The 10993-nt window shown below is 38.0% G+C and overlaps 1 protein-coding gene and 1 non-coding gene across 3 annotated transcripts in view; both read left to right on the top strand.

Annotated features, from left to right (window-relative positions):
* LOC105823343 (cytochrome b5 type B) overlaps nt 1-7290 on the top strand; it is a 44951-nt gene extending 37661 nt beyond the window's left edge. The window contains exons 4-5 of one of the 2 annotated variants that reach the window (XR_001138139.1): nt 912-940; nt 3661-3683. Coding sequence is in view for 1 of the 2 variants with exons in the window: in XM_012660507.1 (XP_012515961.1) it covers nt 912-940; nt 3661-3751 (120 nt within the window). In the remaining variant the exon portion in view is untranslated. Of the gene's footprint in view, nt 1-911; nt 941-3660 lie in introns of both variants that reach the window. The other variant, XM_012660507.1, reaches the window with a different exon arrangement.
* Nucleotides 7291-10023: 2733 nt separating this feature from the next.
* Nucleotides 10024-10097, top strand: TRNAT-AGU. The gene has a single exon. It is a non-coding gene; the product is annotated as a tRNA-Thr (tRNA).
* Nucleotides 10098-10993: the final 896 nt, after the last annotated feature.

Genomic DNA, 10993 nt, shown 5'->3' with positions numbered 1-10993 from the left:
CGAGAGCTCCTTTATGTTGTCTGGTTAAACCTCTGCCAAAGGGGTGATTTTTAAGGGCAGCAGCTGGTAGGAGATGAAATCAGAGAGGTGATGGGGGAGAGAGATCGTGCAGGGCCTTGTAGGCCATGCTGAGGGTTTGGGATTTTATTCTGAGTGAGGTCGGAGCCATTGGAGGATTTTAAATAATGGGGAGGGGCCGGGCATGGTGGCTCACACCCATAATTCTAGCACTCTGGGAGGCTGAGGCGGGAAGATCACTTGAGGCCAGGAGTTCAGGACCAGCCTGAGCAAGAGCAAGACCCGGTCTCTACTAAAAATAGAAAAATTAGCCAAGCATGGTGACACGTGCCTGTAGGCCCAACTATTCAAGAGGTTGAAGCAGGAGGATTGCTTGAGCCCAGGAGTTTGAGGTTGCTGTGAGCTATGATGATGCCACAGCACTCTAGCCAGGACGACAAAGTGAGATTCTGTCCCCTAAAGAGACAAAAAAAAAAATTATCTATATAACCAATAAACATATTATAAGCTTCTCAAACTTATTTTTAAAAAAAGAAAAAGTGTGATGTTAGCTACGGCCGGTGGCAAGCCCAGCTGAACCAGGCACATCATTGTGACTGCAAATTAGTCCATTTCAATATACTTGATATCATAAGCATTTTTTTTACATCTAAAATAGTTTAGGTCATTGCTTTCATTAGTGGTTCTTCACTAGGGAGTACTGGCATGTTATCAGAAATAAAATTCCCAGCCCACCCCATTGCTTATAGAGTTATAAACATCAAAACACATGAAAGATGAAGTTCTGTTATCAGCTGCAGCATTTGTATACATATTCAAGAAGACTTATATGTGCTATGTTAATCTTCTTTTTTTTTGTTTGTTTGTTATTTTTGAATATGTGTCACCTTCAGGACCCTTCGAAAAGTAATACGTGCAAAAGGTTAGTACCCCTTTAACGGACTTCCTTATGCTCAACATAATGTGGCAAGAGGTTCTTCCATAAATATACATGTATAACATAATTTACGAGTACAGTTTGACAGCTAATTCTTTTTCGGCCCAGATCTTTGCAAATTCAGTAGTGCTTTGACTTTAGCAAAGTGAATTTTTATAGTTTCAACCATTTTGAATGATCTGAAGGGTTCATGCCTTGAGTAATTATTAAATCTTGTCGTGACATAAATTGGAATCACACTAAGATTGCTGTCCATTGTGCATGGACAGGTAACTACTATTAAGTCAATCCCCCAGTTTCTGCAGCTTGGCTCAGCTATGTGATTCCACCAAAACTTAATCTCATTTACTCCTCACAGCCACCCTGTAAGGTAGGTGCTATTATTACATTTAACAGAAGAAAAAAGATTATTACAGTCATATTTAGGAATTTGGGTTTTCTCAGAGGTTTCCTTATAGTATATATCCCTTACAGTAATATTAGTAATGCAGTAGTATTAGCTCTGAAAGGTATAAATTACCATCCCTTAAGTGCCTCTACTTGAGATGACTACTGTGGGATCCTTGGCTTGTAAAAAAAAAAATCTCTGTAGAGATTATGTAGAGCCTAGTTCTTGTATCTTTTGGACATCTCGCTTAAAGTATTACCGAGAAAGGGGGAAAATTGTATCTTTTTTTCCAATAAAATGTCAGGTCTTTTATTTGGAGTAATGGAAAAAGTATAAACTATTAGTAAATTCAGTTTCCTTGATATTAAGGAAGCTAAATGCTGCATAAAGAAGTTAAAAATGCAAGCCACAAACTTGCAATAGACTTAATGCATAAAACTGATTAAGATTATTGTGCAGAATACATAAAGAATTCCAACAAATCAATTTCTAAAAAGTAACTCAGTGGAATATAAGAAAAAGATTTAAGCACTTTATAGAAGAGGAAACACAAGTATTATAAAAGCATGTAGAAAAAAGGGTTAATCTCATTCATCATCAGAGAGATATGAATTAAAATCATGGGTATATTTCATACCTATAAGATTGGCAAAAATTAAAATTCTGCAAGTAAGAGTTCATTAGGAAGTGGATCACCAATCCTCTTAAGCACTCCTAAGGTAATGTAAATGGGTATAATCACTTTGGAAAACAATTTGGTATTATCTAGTGAATTTGATAATATGACTAACTTTTGACCCAGCAATTCCATTTCTAGGGATATATTCAATAGAATCTATGCACAAGTATACCAGGAAATACATACAGGAATGTTATGTAGCAGAGTAGCATTATTCAAGGTATTCTAACATTGGAAATAACCCTAATATCTATTCATTAATAAAATGAATTAATAAATTACGGTTTGTTCATACATTGGAATACTACAAATACAATAAAAATAAATGAATCACAAACATGCAGTAACGTGAATGAATCTCCAAGAAGAAAATTCTGTCTTGTGGCATGAAGTTACTGTTGAACCTAAATCTCCTTTGGTGCAGTATAAATGTGTTTGCTCTGGCTCTCTCCTCAGTGGCAGTTAAGTATTAGGAAAGATTATGTGAGGATTAGTGGCCAGCCATTCTCAGTCTTTCGTACTGAAGAATTTTTCTTCTTCAGTGTTTTCTCAAGGATCCACTTTTGGACTCTTTAGTCTTTTGTGGTTGCTCTTCAAGAAGTCTGAATTCATTACTCTTATGGGAAGATTAATTCAAAGTTCCCATGTGCCATCTTGCCTGTTTTTAAAATAAAGCTACCTGGCTGACATTCTAAACTTGTCCAGAGTAGCTTTCTGCCATACTTAAGTGTATAAAGTGCTAGGCATGTTTAGGCAAAGAGAATCATTTTTATTATGGATCTCAGTTGGTTTTATTGGCGTGAAACCTTTTAATGCCAAGACTGCGTATATCTTAAGTAGAACGGCAGCCAGGTCATTTGGATCTTGGAAGAATTATAAAACTAGTGTGCTAATAAGCTGTGTTAAAGAAGAAGAATTTGAGGAGAATGGTTACTTTTCTGAAACTCCTAAGGGGATAGTCTCTAGCAATATTTTTTAAGCCAACTGTCATTTGCTTAACTCTGTTAGAGCTATCTATATGCTGTGTGTGTGTGTGTGTGTGTGTGTGTGTGTGTGTGTGTGTCTTATTAGTGTACAGACTTAACTAGAGATTAAGAGGATGGCTATTTCTTATGTATGAAGATAATATTAGTACCTATTTTATAGCGCTTTTATGAGAATTAAATTTTTAAATGTGAAGCAGCTAGAATATTGCTGATAGTCATATTAGATATTACTGCTTACAAATTTATAATGGGATAAATATATATACCTCCATACATATGTGAAATGGCACTTATATAATGTTAATTATAGAATATGTGAAAAACAAAAGCACAAATAAGAAAATGTGAAACTATCTATAATCCCATAACCCAGAAATAACCACTGTATGTCTTTGTAGAAACACATGGAGGTATGTGTGTATATCTTTTCTGAAATCATACTATTCATTCTGTTTTTAAACTTTGAAAAATACTCCAAGTATTTTTTTTCCAAGTACTGTTAATAGTTTCCAAGTACTGATAAAAGCCGTTAGATTTCCCGAAGTAAATCAAAACTCTTTGCTCATATAAATATTAACATGTGAATGCCGAAAGATAGGGAACATTTGGTATAAAACATTCACAACTTTATTTCTTTTTCCCCTACTTCTAGTTGCTGGGTATATTGGATTTTCCCCATCGTAGGCGCTGTTCTTTTAGGTTTCCTGTATCGCTACTACACGTCGGAAAGCAAATCCTCCTGAGGAAGCCTTGCTGAAGTCTGAAAAACACATCCACTTGGGAATGAAAACCAGAGACTTGCTTGGGGGCTGTAGTGATGCCCTCTCTTTGAATCCTGCCAGTTGTATTCTTCCCCCTTGGAGTCAAGACAGTTGGTTAGACATCCACCTCAGATCTGGGACCAGTGTCCTTCATCTCTCAGAGCCTTACACCCAGAGCACCTGCTCACCAGTCTGTGTCCTTGCCAGTGTTTGCTCCCTTCACTGGTTCCCACTTACATTTCAAAACTTTCTGTTCATAATTGCAATTCATAACTTTGTATTGACATTGCTTTTTGGTAAAAATGCCTGCTTTCCAATACTTTGCTCATTAGACATTCTTAACGGGGCAGCAGTCTAGTGTGGAAGCTTTTTTCATTTTTCTTTTAAGTAAATTTTTTTAAAAATTCTGATTTAACTCCATTGTTTATCATAAGGGGTTTAATTATGAAGTAAAAGTGTGTACTTATTACTTAAAATATAACTGCCAAATGATCTTGTTCCTTGTTTGTATTTGTTAAAACCACAAAGAACTGTGGACTTCTCTTGCCTCCCAAGCCAATGTAGCAGGTAGCTCTTCCCATCCAACTCCAGCCCCTTCACTTCCCAAATGGTGCTGGACAAAACTATGTTTCCCTGTTATTTCTTTGGGGTGGGAAGAGACATGGAAAGGAATGGGGATGAACTGGAGTGTTAGAACCCTGACAAATTCAGAGTAATCTTTCTTTTGAAAAATATTGAAAAATACTATTTTAGGATAGGAGTTTAGAAAAAGCATCAAAGCTTTCACTTTGGTTTGGCACCAGTTTCTAGCCAACTCTTTTTTCCCCCTAGCTATCTTTTATTGGTAAAATATAAATGTATAATTATGTCTGCAGAACTTTACCAAGGATTTTTGCTGCTTTTTAATTTATTGATTAGCAAGTTTTTGATTCTGTATTTTATAAAAGTAAGACTCCAGTTTGACCCTCTGTTTGCCCCAGTAAAATAACTTCCATATAAAATGGCATTTGAAAGTGGAAGATTGTGACAAGAGACTGTTTTCCATTGCATCTGTATTTTACCTCCATGGCTCCAACTTGTGGTTTTGTTCTGTTTTTCTGTTGAGAATAAAAAAAATGTAATTTTTTTTCTTGGATGTGTGTTTCCTTGAGAAGTAGGTTATTATTTGGAATTATGTTACTGTTTCTTATTGGTTTAGGGATTTCTCTGGCCTATTTTTTCCTCCATGGAAACACCTGAGGAGATAATACAATGTTTTCTGGCAGCAACTGTGGTGATTTTTCTCCCCTTCCTTTGAGAATTACCAGTCTGCTTGTGAGCCATCGTCATTTCTAGCAGGGAGCATCTTAGTTCAGGAAGGACCATAGATGCTGCTTAGTATCTCTTCTCTCCTTTCCAGCCTGCCAGAGATTTGCTGAGACAGGAAACTGCCCAGCAAACCAGTGTCTGCCCATGTAAACTATTTAAGAAAAAGTTCAACCCAGGTCTTGCATCCTGTGATTTAGCAGTTGAATGAATTCAGAATTCATCTAAATAATATTAACCTTGTACTTGCACACTTGAATATATTTTGGAGTAATTTTAGGGGATTTCTGGCTGACTTTTATTATCTGGAATATGAGTTTAGTAAAACTTGTATCTTCAGAAAATATTTGTACATGTTAGAAGATGCCACTTGAAGACAATTTATTGAACAAAAGTCTTTGGTTATTATATAATGAAAGTGGTGTGAGTTGATGCTCCTCCATTTAAAGGCTAGAAAGGGTTCCTTGAATAAGGATTGATACAGAATTACTGGAATAATTAAGTTGCATGATTACAGGGAGTACATTGGGGTAGAAGTAAAGAACAAAGGAGCAGTTAGGAGCTGGAAAGGGGACATTCGAGCTAAAACTAAGCCAGAAGATAACTTGAATCAATTGTAAAAGTGTGTTGGCAGTCTCCAAAATTGAATGAAAAACATCTGGCTTATAACAAATGTGAAAGAACTATAGTCTTAAGTAAAATCGGTGTTTTTGATATTTTTAAGGTAAACACCAATGAAAAGGTATGTTTTTCTACTTGGTATTGGTTTTCTTTTCCTGTTTATATGTAGACTTGTTTTTACCGAGAGCCGGAGGGAAAAAATTTTCGGGTTTTGTCACTACCATCCATGAAATCCCTCCAGTACCCAGGGCTGCTTTTGACGCTACTGCTAATGTGATGTCACTTTGTATTAGAAAAACCACTTTTGGGTCCATTTACTATTATTCTGCTGCCTACAAAAACAGCCAGGTAAAAGGTAGATTTTGTGTAAGAGTTTGCAGAATTTTCTCTAAACAATAAAGTAATACAGTACACAAGCCAAATCCATCAAAAAGGAGTTTTGTTTAAGAAGCAGACTTGAATTCTTGAAACAGTCTTGACATTAGTAGGTTGTGAAAACACCTCAGGAGAGCAAGGGAGCCAGTCCCGGTTGGCTGATGGTGCCCCCTGAAGCTGGTCTCCGGGGTGCTGGGTTGTTTATTCCCGAGGAAGACTAGCTTCTGCTGCTCACCATACTGTACACATAAGGGCTGGTGAACACAGAAGGAGCAGATGAGGAAAATCTTGTGCCACCAGAATAGAGGGTGTTAGTGTCCGCTTTCCAAAATTTCCTAGCCCAACTCTTAGGAATTGGTTTTGGTTTCCAAATGACTTCTACGTTTGTAAAGATAACAAAGTAGCATGGTCAAAGTTTACATTGTTTTTCGATCTCCTTGTGACCACTTAAGCAAAAACAAAACTCCATTGGAACCTATAATTTGGGCCTGTAAAGTTCTTTAAGCGGTTATCATAAATGCTTCTGTTGTGAAATAAGAACATTGTTGAGTTTATACTCATTTAGTTCCGACGTGGTGCAATGAAAAATGCTTCGCAGACCAGGTATATCATTACTTATGGTATCTCATGCTTTAAACTCTCAAGTGATATCTATCTGGTTAAATTCCATTTTAGGAGATTGAAATGCAGAACATTAATGTTCATTGCCTCCTACCCCAGGAGAAATGGATTCAGACATGTCTTGTCTCAACAAGAAATCAATTTTTTTTAAACCATCTCATTCTGTTGCCAAATATCACAGAAGTAATGGGGAGTTTAGTCACATTTGGCTGTTGTGCTCTGAAAGAGCCAAGTTTGGAATTTGTGGGGGTGATCTAGGAGGGAGGTTCCAAAGAAGCAGAGAGGTATTTGTCAAGTTACCTACCCTACATCCAGCATCTTACTCATAAGTTTTAGTAGCTGCTCTTTGCCCACGCCTGCGTCGAACATTTGCTATTTGGGCAAAACACTATTTCAAGTATTTAACTTCTGTTCTTTTTACTTCGCCCTCAACTGTGATCGAGTAATATTAACATTCCTTTTGGTATTCAATAATGGAATTTGTTTACCTATTTTATTTCAGCATATTTTGAACAAAGATCTTTGTCTCTTTCTGTTGGAATGTGCACACAATGAATGTTTGTTAGAACTACACACAATAAAGATACTGTTTTCCTTTTCTTGCCCTGACTATGGTGTTTTTTTTGTTTTTTTTTTCAGTGTGCTCTTTTAAGTAGAAGTGTTAGCTCTGTAATCCTCAGGTGTTCTGGAAGAAAAGAATTTGAAAAGCATGAAAGTCACGTGTACCGGTGCTAATATTGTATGTAGTGTTAACTTGATGGGGAGTTCTGTGGTTTTTCAGGGTTCTTGTCACAGCTCTTTGCTTGAAGTGTGTTGCTCATTTTATAATCGTGAGATACAAAAAATCAAGGCTTTTGCCATATTAACGTATGTGAAGTGGGAACCAGCTAGACAGGTTTGGGGATCTGTTTTTGCTGAAGCTATCTGGTAAAGAGAAGCCAATACAAAGTAATAATGTTTTGTTATCTGGAAGGCCAGTCTTCAAATGATTGTTTTTCTTGGAAATACCTAAACTGTTGGGGAAAATTAAACACTGAGATTGAAGTTCTAGTGACTGTGTTAATAAAACAAGGGAAATAAACCATTTTTATAATTACCTTTAAAACATACTGATAGCCTTCTAACATTATATCAGATTACTGTTGAGAGATCGTTCATTAGGGCTTGGTGGTTTCACTGTCACAGGAACTGGGGATTTCTAACAGGAAAAGAAAGCCCCATTCTTGTTACCAGTGTTTGGATCTCATGTTTAATCTTCAGTGCTAATAAGAGTTCATTATCACAGCACTTTCCCTGATCCTGAGTATTTTGGTAGGTGCTTGACAAATCCCAGTTTGATTCATGAAAGCCTGAGGTATAGAAGATTGTGATTCCAGTTATGTAAATTTAAGGTAAGAAATAACCACACAATCTGTTAAACTGCTGGTAATCGATAGCGTACATCTAACATTAATTAGCTACATAGATATCTAGACTATGTATTCCAGTGCCCACTCAGCTTAATCACATGTATACCAGCATTTTACAAACGAAATTCCTTTAGGAAGCATTAAGGAGAGATCAGAGTTGCTTTTCAGATGAACCGTGAGGATGCAGTTGTAGTACCGTCATTCATATGGCACCTACTGTGTGCCATCCGGTGTCTTTGGTAGTTTGCAAGCATTGCTGATCCTTACTCTTGCAGTGTCCTTACAGGGTAGTTGGGGGCATCCAGATTTTACCAGTGGCTCAGACTTGCCTGATGCCACGGAGCCGCTAAGAGGAGAGCCAGGGTTTAAACCTGTCTCAGTAGAGACAACTGGTTTGAAATGAACCTCGAATCCCTTGCAAAACAGTTTCTCGAAGCCGGTTAATGAGACTTTGGATTTGAACTATGTTGCTGCAAACAACCTTTGATAAGAGGCAGCCTACAAAGGGTAGAGAACTGAGGATGACTGATGAAATCCTGAAGCAGCACAGATGGGAAGTCTGTGTGTAACTTCACCAGTCTGAGGTCCCGGATAAGATTTAACCTGGAACAGTATGTGTAAGTATATAGTTTTTAATGAGAAGCAATGTTTGGTTGACTTAACTTTAGCCTCTTCTGAGTGGATCTCTTTGACTCTTGGAAGGATGAGAAATGGAGTCTTATACTTCATGCGTGTAACATAAGATTTGGAAACTGTTGTTTCCAGCTTTTGAAATTGTTATATCATGAAAAGGTGATTCAAGTTCATTGGAGAAAAAAACAACATAATGCAAATACAATGCTGTTTGTAACAAATGTAACAAGCGCTAGTGTTAAGGAAGTTTCATGTTATTTGCTACTGGTCCCAATCTCTGCAATTTAAAGAGTGATGTTAACTTTAGAACCACGTGGACCTGGAAAGAGAAAAAATTTTAAAAAAGAAACAGAACTCCAAGTGGTTTCATTTTCCTTTAAAGATGCTTGCTTTGGAGAGCTTTCTTTCAGTTTCCTTCTTTTTTCCTGTTTTTCAGAAATGGAAGTGGATTATTTTACAGAATAGAACGATGTTCATGGTAAAAACAAATCATCTCACAAACCCGCCCGCTCTGATTTAATTGCCTAAGAAATCTAATCAGGGACAAATAGAGAATTGGGAGAGGCTAAGCCATGGAGAGCACAGGAAAATGAGGTTTCTGAGACTCCCAGTCTGACCCCCTTCTCTCTTTTGTATCTTTTTTTCCTTTTGGATTTTTCCCCACCTCTCATCCTACCTCATCTTGCCCCTCTATCTTTGCCTTATGTTTTACTCTATAAAGGACAAGACGGTGCCTCAGCTGTGCTCGTCTTTTTTTTTTTTTTTTAAAAGAGACCCGATCTCGCTATGATGCCCAGTCTCAAGTGATCCTCCCTCCTCAGCTTCCCAAGTAGTTGGGACTACAGACACACAGCGTTGTGCCCGGCTACCTCTTCATTTTTAAGTGTGGTACAAGAATGTGCCCAATAGTCTGTCCTAGAAAACGTTTGGGAGAAATAACTCGATTTGTTTATAAACTGGATCATCTAAGTAAACTAGTGCATTTCTGTTTGAACATTTCTATTAGCCTTCATTTAAGGCTACATTCTACCTCTGGGCATTTTGTGTGAGTCAATCAATTTGCTTTTGTCTTAAATTTGTTCAAATTCGGTTTCTGAAATGCATGTGACTACTATGGTCTCTACAACTTATATGACCTTAAAATACTTGCCTCGGTAATGTGCTTATAAGGGTTCTGCCTTTCCAAGTATAACTAAACTCCCATAGGGCAGAAACTCGTTTGGTATTCCCTGCCAAGTCTCAGTATCTCTGGGAAGAAGAAATATTCCTCACTTAAAAACATCCACAACTGGCGCCGTGGCTTAGCTGGTTAAAGCGCCTGCCTAGTAAACAGGAGATCCTGGGTTCGAATCCCAGTGGTGCCTTGGGCAATTGAAGGCGGTATATTATTGGCTGGGCGCAGTGGCTCACACCTGTAATCCTAGCACTCTGGGAGGCCGAAGGCAGGGGGTGGATCGTTTGAGCTCAGCAGTTCGAGACCAGAAACAGCAAGACCCCATCTCTACTAAAAATAGAAAGAAATTAGCTGGACAACTAAAAATATATAGAAAAAATTAGCCGGGCATGGTGGCACATGCCTATAGTCCCAGCTACTTGGGAGGCTGAAGCAGGAAGATCGCTTGAGCCCAGGAGTTTGAGGTTGCTGTGAGTTAGGCTGACACCACGGCACTCTAGCCTGGGCAACAGAGCGAGACTCTGTCTCAAAAAAAAAAAAAAGTCCACAGGCTGGGTACGGTAGCTCACTCCTATAATCCCAGCACTTTGGGAGGCTGAGGTGGGAGAATGGCTTGAGGCCAGGAGTTTGAGACCAGCCTGGGCAACATAGGGAGACTTAGTCTCTCTGGGAAAAAAAAGAGCAGGCTTCTGTAGTCCCAGCTACTTGGAGGCTGAGGCAAGAGGGTTGCTTGAGCCCAGGACTGTGAGGTTTCAGTGAGCTATGACGACGCCACTGCACACTAGCCTGGGCAAAACAGCAAGACCCTGCCTCAAAAAAGAAAAAGAAAGAAGAAAAAAAAATGCATAGATTATTATTGTCATAGAGTAAAATTCAGAAACCTATTTAAGCTAACATAGGTAAAGTAGAAATTACTTGTTATGCATCAGTAATGAATGAGTATCTGATGGAACACAAGTGTAGAAAGCACAACTGGCCCTCATGCTACAATTCGTGAGCCAATATTGATACATTGTTATTAAATGCTTATTAATGAAAGCCCCTATTTGATGCATATTTCCTTAGTTCTTAGCAAATGTCTTTTTT

Source organism: Propithecus coquereli, unplaced genomic scaffold (assembly GCF_000956105.1).
Source record: "Propithecus coquereli isolate 6110/MARCELLA unplaced genomic scaffold, Pcoq_1.0 Scaffold67, whole genome shotgun sequence".
NCBI classification, from domain to species: domain Eukaryota; kingdom Metazoa; phylum Chordata; class Mammalia; order Primates; family Indriidae; genus Propithecus; species Propithecus coquereli.
Note: the sequence above shows the minus strand (reverse complement) of the source record. Positions and strands in the feature narration are given on the sequence as shown.